Source organism: Hydra viridissima, unplaced genomic scaffold (genome assembly GCF_058129835.1).
Source record: "Hydra viridissima isolate aposymbiotic clone 2 unplaced genomic scaffold, HvirCarnegie_v1 scaffold_9, whole genome shotgun sequence".
In the NCBI taxonomy this organism is placed as follows: Eukaryota; Metazoa; Cnidaria; class Hydrozoa; order Anthoathecata; family Hydridae; genus Hydra; species Hydra viridissima.
Window position 1 is genome coordinate 4,193,195 of NW_028324308.1, and position 27,044 is coordinate 4,220,238.

General features: G+C 27.2%; 2 protein-coding genes and 1 long non-coding RNA gene across 10 annotated transcripts; 1 reads left to right on the forward strand and 2 right to left on the reverse strand.

Moving 5' to 3' along the window:
• Window positions 1-1,329: 1,329 nt before the first annotated feature.
• On the reverse strand, window positions 1,330-3,448 carry LOC149883648 (uncharacterized). The gene is made up of 2 exons (XR_016455836.1): window positions 3,307-3,448; window positions 1,330-1,426 (listed from the first exon to the last, which is right to left on the reverse strand). It is a non-coding gene; the product is annotated as an uncharacterized LOC149883648 (long non-coding RNA).
• LOC145185189 (prolyl endopeptidase FAP-like) lies at window positions 1,818-17,949 on the forward strand. 8 transcript variants are annotated; one of them, XM_090098412.1, is made up of 26 exons: window positions 1,818-2,022; window positions 3,494-3,642; window positions 4,563-4,798; window positions 5,450-5,557; window positions 6,083-6,174; window positions 6,437-6,514; window positions 6,757-6,809; window positions 7,059-7,140; window positions 7,250-7,379; window positions 8,393-8,553; window positions 8,658-8,770; window positions 9,351-9,474; window positions 9,569-9,610; window positions 9,743-9,850; window positions 9,935-10,014; window positions 10,504-10,604; window positions 10,686-10,980; window positions 11,081-11,105; window positions 11,609-11,712; window positions 12,660-12,725; window positions 13,093-13,147; window positions 13,224-13,323; window positions 13,820-13,884; window positions 14,173-14,245; window positions 15,756-15,829; window positions 17,424-17,949. In XM_090098412.1, the coding sequence occupies exons 2-26, from the start codon at window positions 3,617-3,619 to the stop codon at window positions 17,520-17,522; spliced, it is 2,490 nt and encodes an 829-aa protein (XP_089954538.1). In that variant the 5' UTR covers window positions 1,818-2,022; window positions 3,494-3,616; the 3' UTR covers window positions 17,523-17,949. The 8 variants fall into 8 exon arrangements, 5 of the variants coding, with proteins under 5 accessions (XP_089954538.1, XP_089954541.1, XP_089954540.1 ...); XR_016455833.1 differs by lacking the exons at window positions 1,818-2,022; window positions 11,609-11,712 and adding exons at window positions 11,294-11,394; window positions 16,827-17,321 and having other exon boundaries at window positions 3,103-3,642; XM_090098415.1 differs by lacking the exons at window positions 1,818-2,022; window positions 11,609-11,712 and adding exons at window positions 11,294-11,394; window positions 16,827-16,918 and having other exon boundaries at window positions 3,103-3,642.
• Window positions 17,950-19,163: 1,214 nt separating this feature from the next.
• LOC149883649 (D(1) dopamine receptor-like) lies at window positions 19,164-25,883 on the reverse strand. The gene is made up of 4 exons (XM_090099135.1): window positions 25,819-25,883; window positions 22,029-22,399; window positions 20,301-20,469; window positions 19,164-20,112 (listed from the first exon to the last, which is right to left on the reverse strand). Exons 2-4 carry the CDS (start codon window positions 22,357-22,359, stop codon window positions 19,386-19,388), a joined length of 1,227 nt encoding a protein of 408 aa, XP_089955261.1. The 5' UTR covers window positions 22,360-22,399; window positions 25,819-25,883; the 3' UTR covers window positions 19,164-19,385.
• Between the last annotated feature and the right edge of the window lie 1,161 nt (window positions 25,884-27,044).

Genomic DNA, 27,044 nt, shown 5'->3' on the forward strand with positions numbered 1-27,044 from the left:
TCCCTCAAATTTAAAAAAAAATTGCTTCCATAAGTGAGAAAAAGTCTCTTTCAAAATGTCAATGTCCCTTTCAAGTTATATATATATATATATATATATATATATATATATATATATATATATATATATATATATACATATATATATATAGATATATGTATATATATATACATATATATATATATACATATATATATATATTGTAAACTACATACAATTAAAATCAACTCGATTTTTGAAGCCAGACAAAAATTTGACTTTTCAATTAACAAACGTATTCAGCTGCATATCTGCATATACAATATTGATTGATAAATGATTCTTCGGCTCTCGGTTCTTTAACAAGAAAAAACTTAACCGACGGAACAATGAAACCGTATTTAGAATGAAACGAACAGTGGTAAAAATAGTAACAGTGATTAAAGTAAGAAAAATCCTACTTAAATTCCAGTTGGTATCGATTAATTTACTTAATTAACATAGAAAGTAGGGCATTGACTAATAAACTCAACAGTGAAGTATTCAACATACTAAAAAAAAGGTCACTAAACCCGCCAATATAAAAAAAACTAGTAATATGGTCAATTGCAATCGTAAAAACAAGTTTAAGACGTTATTTCTTTAAAATTGGAAACTTTTAATTCAATTATTGCACATAATTTTATCAAATACTTATCAGAATCCTTTAAAAACTTTGAGACACTGAAATGTATTATTGTACGACCCAAACTTGTCCCCAGGCAATTAACTACCAGAAAAGTTTAAGTTAAACGAAAGCTCTAAAAAAAGTCAAAACTCTTTAAATATTTATTATCAACAGGCTTTCTGTAAAGTGGGGCTGTTGTTCTAAATTATGTATTTTAGATCGACAGCTTCTCTTTACAGAAAACATGTTGGTAATAAATATTTAACGAGATTTGATTCTTGACATTGAGTTTTGACTTTTTGACATTGGGTTATAAATTTTGACATCAAAGAACATTTTAAAACTGCCAATATTTAGTTATTGCTTAGAGTTTGTAATGATTTACCTAAGTACATTACCCAACAGGTTGCAGAGCTTGCGGCTTATTAAGTTTCAGGGGAAAAGCTATTTTAAAAAATTCGAGCGAACTTTTTAAAATAGCTTTTTTTAAAGCACCTTTTTTTGATAAAATGATTTAATGAAAGTAAATATTGTTTATCATTTTACTAAAATAAAATAAAAGTATATTGAATGTTTTGTTATTTTTAAACCGTAAAATTCTTTTAGTAAAAACCTTATGAATATTACTTCAACTTTATTTTTATTCAAACACAGTATCAAAATTTAACAACTACAACTAAAAATCCCTTCAGAAAAATATATTTAACAATAGTTATGAGATCTCTAATGCTTCAGTTTAATAAACACGATTGTATCACTTCACGCCTTGTTGCACAGCTTCTAAAAAAAATAGTTTGTAATAGATAATACTAAAATGTATTAAGATGATATGTAGTAAATAAAAGCCTTGCTTAACAAGTTCACTGAACTTTAATTTAATGACAAATTTTAATAGGAAAAAATGACATTCGAGATAATTAATTTTCACAACTTTAATTGATTGGGCTTTTTATGAAACCATTAAAAATAACACGATTGTTGTTTAAACACATGCCCATTATTATTTACTATCTTTTCAAGTTTTAACTTTTAACCAGCGCAAAAATAAAATTCGAAGAATACTCATGACTATTTTTAAACAAATACCACAGATGTAGTACAAAAGTTCTTTAAATATTTTATAGTGACAAAAGTTTTTTACAGACTGGTTTAAACACAAAGTATCATTTATACAATGCAATCCTAGAGAAGTTGTTGTGGACGCTTCTTCTAAGAACTCTATGGCACTTGTCATTTACTGATAGAGAAGTTGTTGTGGACGCTTCTTCTAAGAACTCCAAGGCACTTGTCATTTACTGATTAGTAGTTTTTATTTCATCTTCTATACTTAACACAAATCTGTTAATGCTAATGGCAAATAAAAATAATACATTTTAGTAAGTTATTTAATATTTAAAAGTAGGATTTTATATTGCGTGTTTTCTTTTTGGTATTTACAAAGAAAGTATAGACGAAATGGATATCGCAGACACATATTTTTTTTTTGTTTCAACGTTTTCAAATATAAATGAAATAAAAAGATTCACAGATTCTGGAAAAGAAACAAAAAATGTAATAAAAAAAACTAAACCATAAAAATATTGTTTACAATTTTATTTATTAGATTTTCATTATCGATTGTAATAGCGCTTTTTTGGAATCTAGAAATAAATTAATGAATAGATAAAATCTAAAAGTGAAGAAATTTTACTTTTTACTTAAAGATAAGCAAATAATTAGTTAATGTTAAACCTTCTTTTCACCCAAACGAAACCTGTCGTGACCAGAGGTAGAAAATTTGCCCAAGGCAAATTTTCTACCTCTGGTCACGACAGGTTTCGTTTGGGTGAAATGGGGTAAATGTTATGATATTTAAACCTTCGTTTAAATATGATAACATTTACCCCCTGATTCGTTACTAAATTATTTACGCAATTTTGTCTTCGTTTAAAAATGTGTGCGTAATTAAGAATTTGTGATGAATTATAGTAATTGTTTAATGAGTTTTAGTAATTAAACTTTAAATTAAATTAAAAAAAAAAAAAAAAATGGATAAAAATGTTGATAAATGTAGTAAATATTTCATGTTCATAAACATTTCGCGTTAAAGGGCGTTTTTAATTTTGTAGTTTAAAAAAAAACATTAATCTGCAGACTCTGTAGAGAGAAAAAGTAGTGAAGATCTTTTATAGTTTCTTAAGCTTAAAAAAAAAAACTGCTTGTAAAACTCAATGGGTTTAAGAACGGTCAAAACAATAAACTTGTTGCGTCGATTTGGATTCTGACTGTTTTTTTATAGTTTTTTAAAACAGGTTTCTTTGGTTACAAGGTCTAAATCGTTATTGTTAACTCAATTAGACTATTCAAATTACAAGAACCAGGAAATGCAATTATCTTCAATTGACTTTGTTCAAAAATGATTTACTATTTTTTTTATCATTATTTATCAGAATCTTGTGTTGATTTTCTGTTATTTTATTACATTAATAGAATTTTCGTCAAAACAGCTTTTTTATTTACTTAAAACATGTTAACTGTGGTAATTTTAAAAGATCGTTTAAGTTGCTGAAAATGAATAAAAAAAAGTTAAAACGGTAGATTGTATTTGTAAGCTAAAAACAAAAAAAAAATCACTTTGAGCTTGTTCAAAAACAGTAGTAATAATTAACAAAATTTTTTACCGATTTATTTGTCTCGTTATATGGTTCGCTATTGATATTCAAGAAGACTTTCATGTAACATTTCACGAAATAACTTATTTTGTTATTACTTTAAATTTTTTTTTTTTTTTCTTTTTTTTTTTTTTTTTTTTTTGTATATCATACTTCACATCGTAATCATGAATGCCAAAGGCAATTTTTATTTCAGAGGAATTAAAATAGATGAAGCCCTGCAATTCTACCTTAAGAGTAGTTTGAGAGCCGATCTAATAATTTAAGACTTCTTCTGTTCGTAAAATATTTTCTGGAGTTGAACTTAAGATTCTCAAGAATGGCTCTTTCCTGTTTAGAACAAAGGTAGGAGTAAATAATTACTTTAGTAGGGAAGCTTATATAGGGCCATCGAAATATTTTACACTGTGCAAAGTAAAAGCAAATACAATCTTGTTGTTGTTGTTTTTTCAAATTTAATCTTAACTAAAAAATGTTTCTGACAAAATAATGTTTAACTAACATTAAACTTGAAACTATAATTTATTTATGACGTTTGAAACCTTGGTTGGTATTTTATTCTTGGTTACGCTCTTAGTTACGAAGTCGATTAACTTAATTAAAAGGAAGTTTACTTTGAAAGTGCAAAATAATTCCATTATCCACAATTCACTTGTCCATATTAACTTTAATTTCTGCCAATGGCATATAAGATTTGGTTACCGTTGCAAAAATTGAAACTTTTATCTTTTTTTTTGCCAAAATTAAATATTCAAAATTTAACTTAAATGAACTAAAATTATAACTTTTTAATCACATAATTATATTAATTGAACTGTTTTTATTTGATTTTAACAATATCTTTATCTGGCAGCTTTAGCAAATAGAACTTTTAGGCTTTGGAAAGTCGAGTGGGAAGCATCGGGACGTAAATGACAATAATTTAAAATCTTTTTTAGCAAGTAACGTGATAAAATATAATTTAACAATGGTATTTTTTTAAATGTAATATATATTAAATACAATTACTTATAACATAATAATACTATAATACATTCTAATGTTTGCAAAGTGAATTAATTGTCACCCACAGTTTATCATCCGAAAGAAAGTTTTCATGCGTCATACCCCCGTAATTCATAAAAACTTTTAATATGGCCACCATAATTAAGAAAAAAATATACATACGCGGAGCATCATTTAAATCAAACCGAAAGTAGCCTTTTTCTGTTTGTTTAACATTAAACAGTGCTTATGTTCTGAATAATATAATACTTATTGAATAGTATGCCAGTAGAAAAGAAGAAATACTCTCGAGTAAGTGGAGAAGATGAGTATTTAGTATCAAATGAAATGAAATCCACTTACCCTGATGACTACGAAAGCGGTAAAACTGGTTTGTCAGAAAAAAGCAATCAGTGTTTGAAAACGATTTCGAATAACCAAAAGATCTTTTTAGTTTGTTTGATTGTTTTGACAATAGTGGTTGGTCTTGCTATCGCAGTTGTATTTAACAGAGAAGGTACAGGCATTTATCTATTCTAATCATTCATCCATCCACCCATCCATACATACAATACGTATGTGCATACATACATACCTACATACATGCATACATACATACATACATACATACATACATACATACATACATACATACATACATACATACATACATACATACATACATACATACATACATACATACATACATACATACATACATGCATGCATGCATGCATGCATACATACATCCATACATCCATATATGCATACATCCATACATACACACATAAACACATAAACACATAAATACATAAACACAAAAACACAAACACACACACACAAACACACAAACACTTGTAGTGTATGTGTGTGTATACATATGTGTGTATACATGCATGCATGCATGTATGCATGTATGTATGTATGTATGTATGTATGTATGTATGTATGTATGTATGTATGTATGTATGTATGTATGTATGTATGTATGTATGTACTGCTCTTGTGTATCTTATCAGTCAAATCATCTATATTTATTTATTTTTATTTATTTATGGATTTCAATTTTTTAAAACCATTTGTGCTTTTGATAAATATTCAAAATGCTTTGATAATTTACTGATAAAGCTTAGATATGTATTTAACATAAATTAAATTTAAATTTCAGGAAAGTTGGGAAGAAGGCTATCTAGAGGAGATTCACGGAAACTTTTATTGGATGATATTCTTGGTGGAAAATTTTCATATGAATCTTACTCTACTTTATGGATTTCGGGTATTAACAATTTGTTTATATTGTTCACATTATATTTTTTGAAAAATACTCTAGAAGAATCATTAGTTTCTTAAAAAGATGGAAGATTTTCTAATAAAACTATGAAATAGATGAGAAATTGTGTAGTAAAATAGTTTAAATCACAATTATAAAATTGTTATAAAAATTAAAATGTTAATGATAATGAACAGGTTTTAAATACTGTGGTAATAAATCATGATATTTTGTTATGATTGTGCTAGGTAAGAGTTTTATGATTGATAGCCAGGGCTTTGTTATTGTTGATGATATGATTATCATTAATGTTATTATGACCATTGATCATTGATAGTTATAAAATATATATACATTAAAATAATCCTCATGGCAATAAAGAATTTTATAAAATTTTTATCTTTTCTTAAATATTGATTTGAGAGGTAGTTGTTTGGAGTGTTTCAGGCAGAGACAGATAGCAAGAGACTTAAAGAGTATCATTATTTTAGTATTTATTTTGCTATTTAACTTTTTTGTAAATTTATGTAGACAATGAGTATATTCACGAGCAATCAGATGGCATCAGTTTATATGACATGAATGGCCCTAGTCTACATCCAATTATAACAGGAAAAGAAGCTGTGGGTTTTTTATAATGATGTCTTCATGAATAATTATGTTATTGATATAGTTATGTCATAATGTAAATATGTTAATGTATAATTATTTACCACAAAGTATTCCCTAAGCTTTTCCATAAATAAAAGATGAAATTTACGTTTTTGCATGTTTTTTTTTTGGTTTTTTTTTAATACTTGAAAAAAATTTTCAAACATTAAGGTATAAATTTTTTTTTGTGTGTATTTAAAATTATTGCCATATTTTGAAGATGTCTGTCTTTAGCAAGAAAGTTCAATCGATCGTGTGAAGAAGTTTTCTGCTGATAGAAAATATTTCCTTTTTTCAAACAAATCTGTTCATGTAAGTTTTTATCTACTTAAATGTGTAATTTTGTCTATTTAATCTACTATTTTATCTATTCATGTCAGTTTTTGTTACAGTTATACTTCATGTTTTTTAATATTACTATTTAAATTACTTGCAAAGTTAGTATAGGAAATTTTAAGGTAATGAAAAATAAAGTATTTTTCAATTTAATCTATTTTTCATAATCTTAAAAGCTGTATACATGTAATGCATGTAATATGGATTATTTATTTTAGCTTTACAGGCATTCATTCTATGCTGATTACTATGTCAAAGACATGAAATTAGGGTGAGTATTTTCCTTGATTGAATCAAACTAAAAGTATCATTTCACAACATGTTCTGGTTAGTAGGCTTGTCTAGACTTTAACAAAACAAAGAGATAATATTTTATTTAAGTATAGAATTAAGCATCTGTAAAATAATTACTATTTTAATTCATGAACTTATAATTTACATCTTTAAAGATGGTATTTTTTAAATTGTGATTTCAATGATTCTTTTTTTAATTTGGATGATATTTTTATTGTTTATTTAGAGTTATAAGAAAAATTAAACCACCAACGAATGAAGGTGACCAAATTCGTTATGCAGGCTGGTCCACTAATGGAAGTGCCTTGGTAAGCTTATTCAAAGAATACAACAGAAATCTTGATTCTGAATTATAAAAAAAATTAACTTATAGCAAAACCATTCAAATTTAATTTTGCTTTATATTTTTCTTGTCAGGTGTTTGTATATAAATGCAACATTTACTTTATACCAACTATGGAAACCGCTGAAATGCAATATTATCAAATCACCAAAGATGGTGAAGCAAATACAATATTCAATGGTGTTCCTGATTGGGTGTATGAAGGTAAGGTACTTCAAGTAGTTTATGTTTTTTTTTCCACCACCATGTGAGTTGAAAAAAAAACAAAAAAACATCTGTTACTTATTTTACTAAAATATTGGTTGTGTAAATATATAACATTGCTGTTAGAGTAAATACAGAGATGTTGAGTATTTTCATGTTATTACTTAAAATTTTAGACCCTACGATTTTAAAATCAAAATAGTATGGAAGTTTTAAGTAAACAAATCACTTACTTAGTTAAAGATCTTTCTCTTTTCTTCAATGTTTGTAAATAAGATCTTCATCCTGTATTTGTTTGCTCATTTTTAAAAGACAGATGTTTTTTTTATTACTTAACAAAATGATAACTTTAATTATTTATATGCTATTGTTATGTTTATTAAATTAGTAACAAACTTTTCCCTTCTGTCTTTTTTTTTTTTTTTAATTGTACTCTGCATAAAGTTATTAAAATGGAATCTTCATGTTCTCCATCATAGTGATTATTTAAAGTGTTTTGTATTAAAATGTTATTTTATTAAAAATTTTGTCAGTGTAACAAATTCTTATCACTTTAAAAAACTAGGTTTTTTTAAAATACCATTTGGTGTAGATTTTTAGAATGCTAAAGCTCCCTAATATCATCAAAAACTAATTTCTAAGTAATACTCCAAATTAACTTGGACAAATACAGTAATCAACTACTGGGCTTTTTATCCATTTTGAAGTGAATCATAAAGCCTAATCACTGTAATGTCATTAAAACATTATCAATCAAAGTTGCAAACCATTGAAAATTAATAACAAGTAAAAATATTATTGTTAAAAGTATTAAACAGAAGTAAAAGGTTTTTTGTTTGTGTAAAAAAATAGTTTGGAAAATAAAAAAAGTGTATTTGCTATAAGCCTTTCAACCAAACAGAAGTAACAGGCTTTTGGTTTGTGTAAAAAAGTAGTTTGGAAATAGAATATAAGTGTATTTGGTAGAAACCTTTCAACATTTTATCTCAGTTCAAAAATAAAAATTTTTTTAGAGGAGATTCTTTCATCTACACATGCACTTGACTTTTCTTCTGATGGTCGATATTTAGCTTATGTGAATTTTAATGCAACTAGCGTTCCTTACTACAAATTTCCGCGCTATGGATCTCTAGATGAGTCTTACACTACAATAGAGAAGATTGCATATCCTAAGGTGACAATATTAAATACAGATTATTTTGAAAAAATTAGTTAATTTTTTATATCAGTCAATGCACTATGACAATTCTTATCTAATGAATTAATTTATTATTTTAGGCTGGCTACCCAAATCCAACAATCAAAATCGTAATTGTAGACTTGCAGTCAGTTGTGAAATACATTTTAGCAGAAAAAGTTGTTCTTACACCGCCAATAGAAATAACTAGTGGGTTAGTAAAATTATGCACATAGTTTTTTTTCTTTTCAAACTAGTAAACATGATTTTTACAAGTTAATTACAAACATTATAATGAATAGTAAATTAATACTAATGTAAAGATTTACCAATTTTTAAAAATCATTTATGATTTTGTTCTACAAGCTTCTCCTGCATAGTATAAAATGGTTCTAACTTATGGTTCAAAGTTGATATAGTTTTAGATTCATAAGACCTTTTCTGTTGTTTTAAAAGAGAAATATATCTTAAAAAATTATAGTTCAAAAGAAAGTTTATGTGCATATAAAACAGTATATCTAGAACAAATTCCTTCTTGAATTCTTGTTTTATTTGCATATATCCTGTCCAATATTTACTTTAATTTTGGAAAAAATTTCATTACAAGTATTTACTCTGATGCATCATTTAGCATCTTCTTCCCATTATCTTTTACTACCTTATCTTTCCTTGTTTAAAGCTTTTTGTAAAATTTTCATATATTTTTTAAAAATTTAGAAGGTGAAAAGTTTTTTAATATTTTTTTCATAGAAAAATAAGAAACACTTTTTTCTTCAATACCAACTGTTTTTTAGGGATTTCTATTACACTGTGATGAAATGGAATAGAAATAAAAATCTTTTTGTACAGTGGATGAATCGTCAGCAGACTAATACAATATGCATGCTTTATGAACCTGGTGTTTCTGATGGGATAATTGTAAGTTCAATATATTTTATAGCAGCATTATAGCTGGCAGAAGTGTTTTCCTGTTTAACTGATACAAAATTTTAGTTCCCTATTTATCATTTAGATAGAAAGACACAAAGTAAAAAATGGTTGGGTTGATGATGATGTGTGTAACATTTTTACACATTTAAAGTTTATTTATTCCTTTTTTGTAAATTCTATTATAACTTTTGTATATCATGTTTCATCACCAGGGGTTTTAAAAATTCTAACTCAGTATAAAATTTTTAAATATTAGTATGTAAAGCCATACTTCTCCAAAGATGGTTCATATTATCTCACCATGCTTCCAAAAGATGTTGGAAATGAAGGAATGTACCGCCATATTGCAAAAGTTTCAACACTTGTAAGAGATTTTTTGCTCAAAGATTTCTTGAAAAAAGTTTTACTGAAGTCTAATGTAGCTTTCATGCCTTTATATTATGTTTAGGGTTTTGGAGTGGAGTATTTAACTGATGGCCCTTTCACAGTGCAAGATTTGAACTGCTACAATCAAGAAGAAGAAACCATGTAAGTGTTGTAAATCATGTAAATGTTCAAAAAAGGCTGATGCATATATTCATATCAGTTTCAAAATTATTATTTGATTAATTACTCTTTTATTTAATAATAATAATAATAATAATAATAATAATAATAATAATAATAATAATAATAATAATAATAATAATAATAATAATAATAATAATAATAACAATCATAATAAAAAATAGATTAAAGAAGGATAATTTTGATAGATATTAATAGATCTGTATTACAAATTCATTTTTTCCATGACCTCTTTTTTTTCTTCTTCTTTCAAAGCTTTTAGTGTTTTAAACACAAACATTTTTATGTTTTTGCATGTGTATGTTTTGCTGTTGATATTGTTATTGGTTTGTTTTATTTATGTTGTTGTTGTTCCTATATCAAATCATAAAATTTTTGTTATACTTCTAAGAAAATTTTTTTTTTTTTTTATGAGATTTAAACATTTTATTTGATTGATTTTTTTTCTAGCTACTTTCGTAGTACAGAAAGTTCATCTAGGTATCGACAAGTGTATAGCTATAATCTTAAAACTAACAAAAAAAGTTGTATCAGCTGTGGGGTTATTAAAGGTATATTTTATTAAATTATTAATCTTGTTTAATTTTTTGTGCAAGACAAAAATATAGTTTCTAAGTTCTGTTTTGTTTTAGATAAAGAAACAGGAGCGAATTGCACTTACTATTACCCACAATTCAGTAAACAATGTTCATGGGCAACATTGATGTGCCAGGGTCCATTTGTGCCATCTACTATAATGTACAATTTAAAAACAAATTATCAAATACTTCTTACCAATAATATCAACACAAGAAATGCTTTGAAAGAGAAAGACATGCCAACTGTTCATTATTATTCTATTAATTCTGATGGATATGATATTCCAGTGAGAGAAACCCGTCCTTATGGTTTTGATGAAAAAAAAAAATATGCTGTTTTGTTTGATGTGTAAGTGAATTGAATCTTGATAAAAAGTTAAAACTGTAAAAATTGTGTGATTTTTTTTTTATATATATATATATAACTAAGTTTAATTTTTTTCATTTAGGTATGGTGGCCCAAACACCCAAAAAGTAAGTAAATAATAATTTAGTATAATAATTTATCACTGTGGAATCTAGTGTTCTTAGAGGCTGATACACAATTTCTTTCCAATAAAAAAATATGAAAAATAAAAATTAGATGTTCTCATAATTTTACATTCTGTTTAGAAAGCGTTTTCAACACTGAAAGTTTTTGATTTATACTTTAATTTGTGTAGGTTGATGATAAATTTACTATAGAATTTTCAACAATATTTCCCACTTATGATATAATTTTGGTGAATTTTGATGCGAGAGGATCAGGTTATAGAGGATATAAGTATGTTTTATTGTTTTAGAGTTTCATTTATGATACAGTTTTTCATTTAGACATTATGAAGTCTTAGTGGTTTGCTTCTAACATTTTCAAATAGAAATTAAAAATAAAAGTTAACCATTCAGCTATTCTCTAAAATGTCGCAAATGAATTGTATCATAAATGAAACCTTTTCATCTTTTGCTTTTACTTTAAAAAAATTTGTTGATTGGTTTAGGTATTGGACATGTTCCAGTTACATTTTGATGAATTTTTGAATTCAAATTATGATGTCATAACAATAGCATTTGATGCGCGAGGTTCTGGGTACTATGGTTACGAGTAAGTGGATAGCAATAAACCAAAGTAGCTTTTCCAAATAATTTAAATACTTAAATTTAAATGTTTTTTAAAATTTGATTAAAAATTCTAAACTTTTTTTCTTTTCAAGACTAAATTTTAATATATTCTTATCTAATAAAATAGATTTTCTTGTATAAAATTTATAACATTAAAATGAAAAAATAATGTATCATTTAAAATTCTACAAAAATAATTACTAAGGATAGAAAAAATATATCAACTATGAAAAAGTAATCATTAAGAATTCATTCTGAGCCTAGTTACCATGCACTTTAACATTTTATAAACAAATTATTGTCTTCAGTATTGTTTTATCTTTTTAAACTGCACAATAATGTAACTAATATAATGTAACAACTTCCATTAAAAATAATTTTTTGTGGATTGTTTTTTTTTTTGTTTTTTTTTGATTAAATGAGTTTTCATCTTAAAAACAATTTAAATAGAAAAATAAATTAAATTTAAATTAGTTTTAAAACTTTGAAAAAGCTATTTTGTTTTCTTGTCACCTGACTTCCTTAGCCAGTTATTTAAAAATCTTTTACATCTGAGATGTATGCTGATTAAGTAATAGTGACTTGTTTTATGCATATTTATAGAGCGTAATTGCAGGAAAAAAAATCTACTTTTAAATGGAAGTTTGTATAGCTTATTTTTGATGCCATACATACATACATACATACATACATACATACATACATACATACATACATACATACATACATACATACATACATACATACATACATACATACATACATACATACATGCATGCATGCATGCATGCATGCATGCATGCATACATACATACATACATACATACATACATACATACATACATACATACATACATACATACATACATACATATAGTTATATGGACCAATTATGTTATTCTAAAGCTTGTGGGAAATAACTGTCTTTAGGTTTCTTCATGCTGTTTACAAAAGGCTTGGCTATTATGAAACTATTGATGCAGTTAATGTTGCAAAGTAAGAAATTTTTTATAAATACCTTAACAATTTGGCTATCATACCCTTCAGGAGGAGTTAAAATTGTTCAATTGTGATATTTCTTTGCACTAAGGTTATAGGGAATTTTTGTAGAATTCAAAGGTATTTTGAGCCAACAGACTGGTACCAAATCTTTTAGTGGGAATAAGGATTTTAAGTAGGAAAAATATACCTGTTATATGATTTTTAGTCCTTGAAGAGTAAAATAGGTATCCCATTATGACAATAGAAATGTAAGAATTAGAATTAAGGCTTTGTTTTAGTTTTGTATATTGTTTATACTAATGTTATATTTCATTTTGTTTTTATTAGTTCTTTGAGAAAAACTTTTTCAATTTTTTGATAGGTATTTACAAAAGCAGTCATATGTTGATCCAAACAGAATTGCAATATGGGGATGGGTTAGTTTGCTATTCTCTTTTCTTTTTTTTAACATGTTGAATTCTTTTTAATTGTAATGACTTTGTTCATTTTTAGTCATATGGTGGGTTTTATGCTGCAACAGTGTTGGCAGATTCCCATGGTATTATTAACACTGCTGTTTCTGTTGCACCTGTTACTGATTGGAGATATTATGGTGGGGTTTGATTTTTCAATTTGTATTTCATACTGCTTTTCACCTCAAAATCACATTTTTAAAAGATTTATGTGATGAAAATGTTTTTTGAGAAAAGTTTATTGCCATTAAAAAAGCAAAACATTAGAATTGGAATAGCATTCATTAAAAAGTATACTAAAAAGCTAGATACCCAAGTAAAAAATCAGAAAAAATAATTACTTTATAAGATAAATTATAAATGAATAAAATATATTTCTTTTTAATGTTTGAAATTTTAAAACTCGTGATCTCTTTTAAGGAAGTTTTCTATTAAATTTTATACTTGGAACTTTTTCCCTTAAGTTAAGAAATATGTTAGGAAACTTAGGTAAATAGATTTAATATAACAGTTTGTTAAATAGTATGATTGAAATTTTTATTGTTTTGCTTTGTTCTTTACACAGAGAAAAGTTCATTATATTTAAATAGCTTGAAAATAAAATAAATACTTTGAAAATCTTAAACACCTTTTTAGATACTGTTTATAGTGAAAGATATATGGGACTTCCTACAGTTGAAGATAATTTGAAAGGATATGAGGTTTTTTTATGCTTTATTTATATTAAAGGATAGTGATTTTTAATGAAGAGTTAGCTGTCATTATATATTTCAATATAACTGCCATTCTTCGTTTCTTATTTATGCAGCAATATAGATGTTATTATTCACTTCAGTATTTCCCAGGAAATATCAGTTTATATTTTGCCTTTTTTTGGATTGATGATAGTTAACTTTTTGGCTTGATGTTAATAAACTCATGAAGTAGTTACTTTCAACTATTTCTCATGAAATAGTTGAAAGTAAGATTTGGATTTCCACTAATATTAGGATGTTTCGTTAATGTCAAAAGCCTCTCGATTTAAAGACAAAAATTTCCTACTTATACATGGGACTGCAGATGGTAAGTGCAAAATTATAGTTACCTAATAAGTTTGTATAAGTTGGTAAATTTATTATTTATCATACTTCTATATATTAACGCAATACATTTTTTTTTTTAAGTAAAAATTGTTTTTAGAACATCTCACTAAAATATTGGGGGTACAAATAAGTTGTTAGGTTTTTATTTAACTTTGAAGCTTAATTCAGAGAAATTGGTATTTTATTCAAACTATTGTCCATCATTAACTACGACTTTCTCTTGTCTTTCAGGCAGCAAAAGAATTCAGATTAAAAAATATCTAAGTTTTTGAGTCAATTCAGTAATCAACCTTATTTTTGAATTCTTTGTAAGAAGTGAACTGCTCTTCAGCCAGGCTATGAGTCATCAACCAGAACAAGTGGTAGTTGGAAAGAGTAATTCCGGTGAATATGGCAGGTAGGGTAGAACATCCAATTGAAGTGGCTCCAAAATGTCCTTGAAGATTTTTGCAATATGTGGCTGAGCATTATCCTGCTGAAAAATCATTTTGTCATGTCTTTTAGCAAAATAGCGGTGTTTTAATCTCAACGCTTAATTTGCATAAGTTGTTGTTGATAATGTTCCTCAGTGATGGTTTTGTTTGGAGTATCTCTTAGTAGATCACTCTGAACTGATCCTACCAGATGTGCAGCATTAGTGTCTTGCCATGAATGATTGGTTTTTCCTTTGAAGTTATCTAGCTGAGCTTACCTCACTGTTTATGAGTTGTTATAGTGGGTCCACTTTTTGTCCCTTGTCATAATTTGATTAAAAAAACTTCTGATTTTGCTTTTTGAGCCAAAAAATTTGTAATTTTATTGTGTTTACATGTGAAAAAATGAGATTCTACATTCTTGAGTTGAATTAACATGGAAGCTAATTTCCTTATTTTTGCACCATACTCAGGACTTTGAGACAGTTTAAAATCAGTTGTTGAGTTACTCCCAAGGTTTCACCTAGCTCCTTTTAAGTTTGGCATAAACATTGGTCCAATAATGCCTCTAACTCAGCATCTGCAAACTTTACTAGCCTCCCCTTTGCGTTCTTTTTTGCTAATGTCTAACTTGCCACTTTTAAAATGCTATTACTCATGTGTTGTTTTTTTTTGAAGAAAAATGCTCTCCATGTGCTTCACACAGCAATTGATATCCATGCACTGCACTTTTCTTCAAATGAAAACAGAAAAAGCAGTGCATCCCAGAAACTGTGTTTTGCTGACATAAAGATTAACATGATTACAGCACAAAGAAAGTATGTTATTTACACTTGAGCAACATGACTCATACTGACAGGAAATGATGGCACTTCAACATAAATATAGTTACAAGATGGTCTGATGCAATTTAATGATAGTTATGCCATCTTTTGTAAATCCCTCAAAACCTATTTATACCTCCAATGTCTTATTTTACAAATTTATAATAAATACTTATGTTATATAAATGTATATTTTAAATGCAATCTTTTTTAAAACTTTGGGTTTGGATACTAATAGAAGCATACTTTTTAGATAATGTACATTTTCAAAATTCAGCACAGCTTGCAGGTGCACTTATTAAAGAGAAAGTTAAATTCAGAACACAGGTAATGTATTTCTTTTCCCTTTTGAAGTATTATTTTTTTCTAAAAATAATTAAAATAATATTTAAAACCTAAAAATAGTTAAAATATTTTCTGACTAACCTATTAATATTATAAAAATAGTTTTTTTCACTTAACATAAAAATGGTTTATAATGAGCATGGTTTTTTTTTCTAATTAAATAATAATAATTTTGTAATTAACATAAGATAAATTTTTATTAGAGTAAATTTATTTTTGTTAAGTGGTAAAAGTTTAAGCATTTTTAGTTGACTTGTTCATTAAAATCATTTAAACTGTGCTAACCTAACTGGTGTGCTAACCTAACTGGTGTGCCTGACAGATAGTCAGGTTTTAGGTGTTGTTTTAGCTGGTTCTGTAAATCTCTTGTTGGCTTTTTTAAAATTTTCTGAATTTAAAAACCAGAAGTCATATACACAAAACTTATGGGGCGTTTTGATCTTACATGCTTAACACTGGTCACCAATCAAGATTATACTTCCATTTTGTGTTCGGCTTTTTTAGGCTCATGGTGGAATAAATCCTAAATATCACTTTAAGTATTAATCAGCATTATTTAAATTTTTTTAACCAATTTCTGGGAATTTCTTTTTGGCAGTTCAACCTCTTCTTGGTTGTCATGTTGGTTAAATGTCTATTATCATTGAAATCACCTTATTGAACTCTTCTCATTGAAGTAGTTCGAATTATCACCAATAAAACTTTAAAATGAATTGAGAAAAAAATAGTTTTCTAAAGAATCTAACTAATTTATGTTAATTTTATAATTTGTGAACTTTAAACTTAAACTTAAAACATTAAAACATAAACTTTAAAATTAAACTTTTGAATTCAGAAATAAAAAGCGATGATTAAACTCTAAAATTTAAAAACTTTAAACCCATTAAAAAAAGTACAAAGTTAAACGAACTTGTTTTGATCGATTATTTTTTTGAGTTTTATGATTTTTTTTAATTTTACGTTTAATCACCGGCTTTAGTTTTTTACTGAAAAAGACCACAACATTGATAGCGGTGACTATGTTTATCAGCTGATTTCAGAATATTTACTGAGCACGTTAAAAACATAAAGGTAGGATTTTATAGCGTCATCTCTTTCTATAGTTACTGAGCTTTTTATTTTTTAACTGCCATTTTTGTTTGCAACCAACACCATCTCGTTCCAAGTTATAATCTCAGGAAACACTGCTTAAAACATGATTATATTTATAGACAAAGAATCCTCTTCTTTTTCTCTAATTGCTTTCTGAAATCTTTAAATTCCAACAGAATTATTCAACATTGATATATATTTAATCATATTCTCCTTAACTTCCTCTTCTTTAATTTTTAATAATTAATTAGAAAATCACTCTGATGTTATCAAAAACGTCCAGGAAGCTGTTTTTTTTAAAAACCAAGATGCAAGTTTGTTGAATTATGGGGGATGTTGAGTATTAATGCTACGGAGACGCATTTAAAACTGTTTTCTTAAGGCATTGTTAATTTTTTTTTTCTGTGAAATTTGTTTGCTCATTAAAGTTGATTGGATATTTATAATTATATTTGTATTGAAAAGTTTATTGTTTTCCTTTTAGTTTTATACAGATAAAGATCACAGCATCAATCCTCGCTCTCATTTATATATTACATTGGCCACTTTCTTGGAAGACAAACTTCGATTGAAAGCGCTTTAAAAGACAGACAAGAAACGAGTGGGATTTTTATATTGAAGATCTTTATGATCTTCTCTTTAAGCACGAGTTCATTGCCTCAGACCTGGTCTTTAATACTCCGTTAGTTGCAGTTCTTACAGGATTGGTCGAAGTTTTCATATGAGTTCGTTATACTTAATCTCTTTCTTTTAAAGAAATCACAATCGCTTATATGTTTTTGCTGCTCTCATTATCAAATACTATAATGCAAGATTGTTCGCTGCAAGAACAGACTGCTATCTATCAGAATAATGACGTACTTAGCAAATTAACGAGAGTATTAAAAAATTACAATTTTCGGACTGAACTGAGGCATTAAAGTCGTGCGTTACAAATTGTAAATATTTTTTTAGAGCTGTAATAATTTTTTTTTTTTTCTAAATCAAGTTATTTGTAAAAAAAAAAAAAAGATCAAATTGCGTTTATATTAAATTTCTTTTTTGCAAACTTGTCAATTATATTTATAGCAATATTTTGTTCACACAAATCTTCTAATAATTCAAACTAAATTAAGTTACCTGTTTTAGAACCTGTGCGATTAGTTTGGTCTTTTAAACAGTTATTTATTTTGTAATGCTTAATACTCTCTATTTTTAATTTATTTTTATTTAAAAATATTTTTGCTTAACTTTATATGACTTTTTTGATAATTTTATGAAATGTATTTCTTTTCAAACATGTATATTTTGATGATTTTATGAAATTATTCTTCAAAAAATGTTTCTGTTTTAACTCAATCAAACTTTTATATGTATCATAGCCCTAAAAGATTAGAAATGAGTGGAAAATAGATTAGCATTTAGCTTTAATTATGATTGCTTATACATATTATGATGATTAGTTATACATACTTGAAAATTTGACATAGCCGTACCACTCCTTCCTCGGATTAGTTTCAGGAAGTGCTCCAGAAATTTTTCAAGATGTTAAGTCCCAGATTGGCTGAGATAAGTTTTTCTTTTTTATTTTCAATCTATTAGATTAAGAGTAAAAAGTAGATAGAATCTAATACATTTCGTTATTTTTGTTGTTGTTTTTGTCATTTGATTATTTTTCTGCTAATATTGGGGTACAAGGAGGAGAAGTTTTAATAATATCGCCTTATAAAAGTTAATGAAAAATGATAAAAAATGTAGAAGATATTTGCTTTTGCATTACATTACTGTTTGTATCTACTGTCAAAATTAAGTTTCCCTATTATCGGAAAAAGGGAACTAAATGAGATTAACATGCAACAGCGATTCTTTAAATGACTGCAGGTACAATAAGTACTATTCCAGCTGCATGTAGATGAAGTGTCATGTCTGCAAAAGCACAGGAATTGCTATCTTCAGTTGTCAGAATAGAAAATGTTCGGACTGTGGATTTAAACCAGATTTAGACAGCTAGCTCAGCACTATCATGCGACCCATGTCTAGAAGTTCAATAAGTAATGTTTGTAAAGAAATTGATGCTAAAGTTTGCTGTCAAAATTAAGTTTAGGCATGAGTACAGCTGCATGCGGCTTGACTCTCATTACTAGATGTTTGGCACCTAAATTATGTTGTTCAGAAATTAGTCCTCCAAAGTGCAAGTGAGACATACTTCCTCGTAAATTCTAATGTTTGAATAAAAATAAAACGCTTTTATTAAAAATTATAAATATTTCTTTGTCCATTTACAATATCTATATATGTTAGGCTAAATACTCCATTAAAAAAAACTCGAATATATATTTTCTCGTATTTAATTTGTAATAACTTCTAATAAACTTCTTTTTTGTTTCGAATCCTTTCTTAGGAAGTTAGACCAGAGTTGATACTTATATACACTAATGTTCAGTTGCAATTTTACAAAGCTGTTCCTTTACATTGGGCGTATTGACAGCTTTAGTGAGCTCTCTTGAGTTGACCGCCTTTCTGCAAATGCACTTTTTCTTTTAATCATAATATTGTAAACTACTTGTTTGAAGGCCTTTAAAAATTGCTTGTTAGAAAAACTGTATATCACCGGATTGATCATGTTATTCATCGATGGTAAGATGAGGATAAAAAAGGAGTACAAAAAATTGAAAAGATTTGGGTGAGAATTCTCCAGATTCGGAAAATATTTTTTGTTGATCATGATGATGATACTGATTATGCAAGAGGGGAGCCAACACACCACAAATGCAAGATAAACAATCCCAACTGATTTTGTTGCCTTTACTTCGCGATTAAACTTCTTTCTTCGTTTTTCTTTTATATTTTGCTCCTTTGTGATGGAAGATTTGTGGATACTTGATGCAGGAGTTGTAGCTTCTATGGCATTAATATGCTGCTTGGCGATATGTAGAATTTTCAAATAAGTGCATGTCATTACAAACAGTGATGTAATATACACACCAAAAAAAGAAGTGGCGTAATACGCCGCGTTTTCGTTTTTACAAAAATTATTTTCTAATTTGATTGACAAAGCTTTAGTATCATCCCATTTAAATAACCCGACGGCGCTCCAGAACAACCCAAACAGCCATATTATAGCGATCAAAACTTTGGCACGCTTTGTCGTCAGTAACTCGGGATAACGGAAAGGCAACGTGACTGCAATAAACCTAAACGTGACGTAAAGACCACTTTTACATAAGCAACAAAAAAAAGTTTTCTAACGACAAAAAAAAAAGGTTTCACATAAAAGAAATTTTAATCTTAAAATTTCAATCGTTTTTTTTTTTTAATTTTTTAATTTTTTTTAATGTGTTAAAATAAATGTAAAATTTCTAAACAAATTTTAGGAGCTCACCTGTCGATGGCTATGAGAAGTAAGTTTAATATACTAGCTACATTTCCGATTGTATCGGTCAATAAATATATGTAACATGCACCAAGAGTATGACAAAACTTCCACTCATGATTAACCATCGATAGTTTCCATGGAATTAAAGTAACAGAAAGCAGCAAATCTGAAAATGCTAATAAAATGGGAAAAAATAAATATAAATATTTTCCTCAAATTATAAAAGTATAAATAAATTAGATTAGGCATTTGTAAATTAGATTAAGTATTTGCTTTTAACGTTTTCAATTTATTGAAAAAAATTTTCACTGGTCTCGATTATTAGTTTTATATGAAAATGAAACATTTGTGTAGACACCATTCCCAGTATTACCCGCTCAGCTTGTTTTTATAACCTTGATTTTCGTGGTAGACGAAATAATAAGGAGACTTTTTTGTGACATTCTTTATGTCACAAAAAGAATAATACTCTTATTGAACACCTGAATCTGAAGCCTTCCTTTTAAAAAATGATTGGCGTATTTTACCAAAAAAATCTTTTAATTAGTTGATACAGGAGAAGAATGTCAACATTCAGCCTTAAATGATGATGACGATCCCCTTTATGATCTAAATGAAGAACTTAAAGTTTTTTCAAAAAGTGCATCTGACATTCGAAAAATTTGCTGAAGATCTTGCTTCAATCTATTTCACTTATCACGAAACTTCATACAAGTTGAGCTGATTCAAAAATTCTATGAACAAGATAAATATAAACCTTGTTGTAATTATCCAAAATCCATTCTCAGATTTTTGCATGCATCTCCATAATGATATCACGGAGATAATTCTCCTGTAAGACACCAATTAAAGATATTGTTATAAGATAACCTGTCTTGACCATCAATCTAATCAAACTAATCAAAGATGTTATGCAAAAAGAAGATTGAACTTTTCAAGAAATGAAAAAATTGTAAAGAATTTGTTTATTTTAATCAAATTCATTATCATTATTTCATCTTCTTGAACAGTGATTCACCAAAGATACAAAAATTTTGAAATGCAATTGAATTTTTTGAATAATGACACTTATTTTTTATCCACTTATTTGGTGAAGAGCTAGACTACACAAATATACGAGAAAAAAGGTAAAATGTAAAGGTGTTGTGATGTGTTAAGATGTAAAATCTGAGGCAATTCGTTATCATTAAGAATTTTTATGATAACAAAAAAAAAAAAAAAATCTATTTCCTCTTCTATTGTACCCACTTATTTGTTAAATTCAATTCTCTAAGTCGAATTAAATTCTAATATGTATTGAAAACTTCCGTTAGCGCAAACAACTTTTATCAATCCCTCGGAGGTAAAAGCGGAGTCCGCAAATCATTTTAAATCATTTCATTAGTTAAGAGTAAAAGCTATTGGTTTTTATTGCCATTTTACCTTTCTTGCGTCTCCTCAAGCATCAATATTAAGTTGAAAGTTGTTAAATCTAAGTAAATTGAGACGAGTAGCCAAAATAAAAGTTTTAAATTAGAAGTTTTTCTGTACATTTTATATTTTTTGTTTAAGCATGATGAATTTCAAAATATCGTTTCTAACTTATTTTAGTAAGTGAGTAACTGTATACTTATTTTAGTAAGTGTATACTTGTAATTACCAAATAGTTATTTTTCTTTCCAAATATTCATTAACAAAGATCAGTAACACAAAAAAGAAGCAATTAATTTTGCATATTTAAAAAAAAAGATTTACCTAGACTGGCAACAAAGAGCATGGTCGTTCTCCTCCTTAACAAACTGGACATTAAAATTGCAGCAATAACAATGGTGTTCCCAAGCAAACTTGCTAGTAATGTAATTATCATCACTAACGAGCAAATAATAGCTCTTAGTGAGATGATCACCATCTCGCATTTTTTTTCTTTTTCTTGATGAGTTAAAGATGTTGTATTAAAAAGGTTGATAGAAACAGTGCTGTTTATTGTGAATCTATCCACTGAATTTGCTTGGATTTCACTGCTTAGAAGTAAAAAATCCTCAAGTGAAAAATTTTGCTGCATAAACATTATTTCATTGAAACTCATCTTCTGTTGAAATTAAACGTAGTAAGCTATTTTTTTTTTTCTAAAAATAAAGAATGCGTTGTATACCAAAAGCGTAATAAAGCGGTAATTTGTATTGATGATAACTGCCAGAACCATCAGTAAATTTTCTCTAAGTCAAATTAAGTTATTAAATATTTAAACTCAAAAGAGAGAAAGTAAACGGTTGATATTCAAATCTTAAAAATATATTTAAAAACTTTCAATGGCTATGGAAGTAAAAAACTAAATCCACTACGAATAAATTTCAATTAAAAGATCTTTTATAAAATTTCAACATTTTTTTCCACCAATATCCTAGAGTAAGCTGGATATCCAGGTTACTTCTGATATTGTTTGCTCTACCGCAATATTCCTTATCATATCTCTTCGTAATAAAAAAAAATATTATGATTTCTTTTTAAATATTATATGAAAAACATTACTCATAACACCTTCACATAAAAAGCGTTTCGATGTATGGAGTTATCCTTAAGAAAAATTACGCCCATGTTGTCATTTAAGGAAAGGATGAATGTAAAAACTAAACCACGCCAAAGAAACCAGACCTCCCACGCGTTAATTAAACATTTAAATGATTGCATATGGCACACTTACACATCTTTTCCTTAAGATGCTTACAATAGCAAAAGTTGAAGATATCTTATACCGATATCCATAATTATAATTAACACGAGTACTGGTGACGAAACATATCTCTGGAGATCTGGAGATTGAAATAATGTACATATATTTCTTTGAATCAAAAATAATAATACTAAAAATAACATTAAAAACATTTTCATAATTGAAATCAAAATTAATGCTTCTTTCTTCAGAACTGCTATTTTTAAAATGCCATTTTCATTTACATCGGCTTTCGATACGCGTGAGGAACGTGAAGATGACGTATTATGTGCGAGAGGATTTGGCTCTTAACATCCATGCAAAGGTCTTATTTGATTTTCCACATTTTTTTCATTATCTCGGTGTTAATTCTGATTCACGGACGTTAAATATCCGCTTATTTAAATAATATTACGATATAAAAGGATGCGAATTTTCACGTGGACCTCTGTCCAACCGAACAAAATACTCAATCAGAAACTTTCAAAACTTTCAAAAAAAATCATTTTTAATACTTGATGTTTTTACGTACTAAAATTCCTTTGATCAAATAAAGTTCATTATTACGTTATGCAGTACTAATATATGAGAATACTGCTTAGAATATAAATTAAATTAGTTTCCAGTTTTAAATAAATGATGATGATAAAAATTTAAGATAAACAAACAATTTTGGAAGCCCATGAGACTTTTTTTTAAAAAGTTGTTCATTTGCAATTTTTAAATTACAATTTGAAGTCTCTAAAATTTTCTCAGCGCCTCTTAATCTTTAAAAAAAAAATGCAGAGAGATACCAATGTAATGTTTGAAATCATTCTTCGCTTAATAACGGAATATTTCTTCTGATTTGTTAAAATTTGGGATTCAGGTACAAGAAAAAACATTTATAAATTCTATATAAACATTTTAAAGGCTTTAAAAAAAGGTACCGAATTAACAAATTTTTTTAGAACAGCTGAAAAATCTGTTTATAATCTTTACTTCTTATTATAGCAACATTCTAAGAGAGATGTCTGCAATCGGGTGAAAGAAATTGATTTAATAAAGAAATGACGTAAAACTTGCTTACGCAATGCACTTCTGGATCTCTTTTTTGAAAACAAAAGAGTTCAAATCAATTTAAAAGAAAGCCGGCTGATGAGAAAAGATCATCGCGTTATCTATTTTATAATCGATATGATAACATCGAAAGGCATTGAAAGCTGCGATTTCCTAAAATTGTTGATATAATCAATTTAAAAGCAGACTTGCTTGATATTTTGCAATGGATAAGCTTTTCCGAAATACTTTCCGCGTTGAACTGTTCAGTTAGTTCATTATTTTCCCGCTTAAAACACGAAATTAAATTTTTACATGTAAAAGTTTGAAACTCACGAACTTAAAGTTACATATATAAAGATATATATATATATATATATATATATATATATATATATATATATATATATATATATATATATATATATATATATATATATATATATATATATATATATATATATATATATATATATAAAAATCATTACTAAATATTTTTTCTGGCATAAAAATCGATGTTTCCGAGTGTCATAGAGAGATTTTAAAAAGTTTAAGAACCAGAAAAAAATTTATCATCTAATTTATTGAAGTACAGAATTAGTGAAGTACAGATCATAAGCCGTAGACGTAAATTGGGATTATTTTAAACATCCAAACTAAAAGTTTTACAGAGGATAAGATTTTAAAAAACCAATAAAATTTCAGACAGTAAGTAAACTTTAAAAACCAGAACACTAAGGATGAACCAAAAATTAATTCCATCGCCATGTGTTTTAAAAGAAATCCTTTAATGAGTTAAATAATGAAGATTTTATTGTTGTTTACTTACCTTATTTATTTTACCTTAAATTATTGTTTTTAAGAAAACATCTTCTATAGAAAAAGATACCAGTTTATGAGAAAATCATGACACACCCCATTCATATCAAGAAGTAATTAATCGTATAAATAAGGAACTTTTACATTTAAGAGGATTGAGATTTTGACTGCTTTAATGGTAAAGAAATGATACAAATAATTACATGATTTATATCAGAAGTTCAAATAGTAGCTGTTTCAAATAAAATGCAAGAAAAATTAAACTGTGCACATGATTGTATTAATACGGTTACCTTAATCCTGGTTACAGGTTTAAATAAACTAAAGAAAAATTTTAATCCACTAAAATGTTTGATAAAAACACTTAGGTCCAGTAAATAATAAAACATTCTAAAACAAAAAATCTCAAGCAAATTTTTTAGCTATGAAGATGTTAATTATTCAGTTATATATACAAAAAATTGTGCCGTACGTGTTTTAGTTCGGCCTGTCTGTAGGAAATATCTTGCGGCTTCTTATACCTGTTATTGCAACCATTATAATAATAAAATGATAACAACAATAATATTTTGGGCTGTGTTTACAGGGACTGCGGTGCTGTGAACACCATTACCTTTTGATTACTTAACAGGCACAAAATTGAGTTGCATTTACAAAAGTTATATAAAGAGTTTTAAATTACTTTAAAAGATGATTAAGTTACGTCATTAGCACTCCAGGAGTCATATGTTATAAAACAGTTTTCGATCGAAATACAACCTGATGCAAGCGTGTTGGCGCGATAAGTTACTAAAATGTCTAAGTTGTAGAGTTTTTATAAAATAAGAACTTGAAAACTAATCAAAATCTATAATCGCTTTTTATAAAAAATACATATTCTTAACATGTGAAGCAACTTACTACGCTAACAAACGTCGGACTGTGTTACGATCGCAAACTGTTTTATGAGATTGGCCGTTGGTCCGGCGTTTCACTTACCCTGTCTTTTGCTGATAGTTATCCTCTACTGATAGTGATGCATGCACGCTATATGTAATATATTTTAGATTTTTAAACGTTTGATTTAATGTTAATGAGGGGATTCAATACGTGCTAAAAACGTAATAAAAATAATATAATAAAAAGATTATGCAATCTGCAGGACTGAAACGATTCGCAATATCAATAAAATAACAAAATATTAGAATACACAAGTCAATCTATATTTCTACTTCTTTTAACTTGTTGATCCTTGTTATCTTTTAGCAAACAATAGTACCTTGATGTTTTTTATGATTCTGTATATTTTTTAAACTCTGTAAATGTGTTAATATAAACGAGGTTCAGTAATAAGATTCTTCTCTTCCTTTTGCTACAACCATTGTTTTATTTATTAAAAGTGTGTTGTTTTTAAAATATTCTTTAACAGAGATGTAAAAAACAAACAAGTAATTTTTGATGTTCTTTCTTAAAGTCAACCACGGTTTTAGGTAAGGTTTTAATGGGTTTCTTCTTCTTAATCAAACATAATGGAGCCTTATCTTCAACATGAATCTTAATAGTTGATAAAGCCAACTTTTTATAAAACAAATACTCTGGTTAAAAAGCTAAGTACACAACCACTCAATCAGGTATTTAAACTTTTTTCTTAATCAAAGAACTAAGAAGTTGAATCATTGAGAACTGAGAACTGAACTCTCGTTTTAAGATTTAGTTAAGTAAAAACCTGAATGTGACAACAAGAAGAGAGTTGCCAAAAAATTTGGTAGTGCTTTAGAAAAATACTTCAGCTTTAAAAATATTGTTGAATTTGAGCATTAGCTAAAGTAAATCGAATGACTTCTTATTTTTTGATCATTGAGCTTGATAAAATCGATAATATTAATCGAAATATTTTTGTTTATTTGATGCTTTTCTTTTTAACAAAAAATATGAAATTTTAATTGGCCAAAGTAGTAATGCAACATACTGTATTTCTGTAAAATGGGATGCTAAGCTTGCTTGTGACATATGAGACCTTCCTCAAATTTTCATTTTTTTACACATTTATTTCATTCATTTTGAATCAAAACATTTCCATTTTGAGCTTTGATGAGAACATAAACTTTATTTACCAACTCTTTGTTTTCAAAAAAAAAAATATTGGTTTCCAAAGCAAAGATATTAACGAAACAATTTCCTGTTCGCCTGTTAAGTTGGTAATTTTTTTCGTTTTTGTCTGCTCA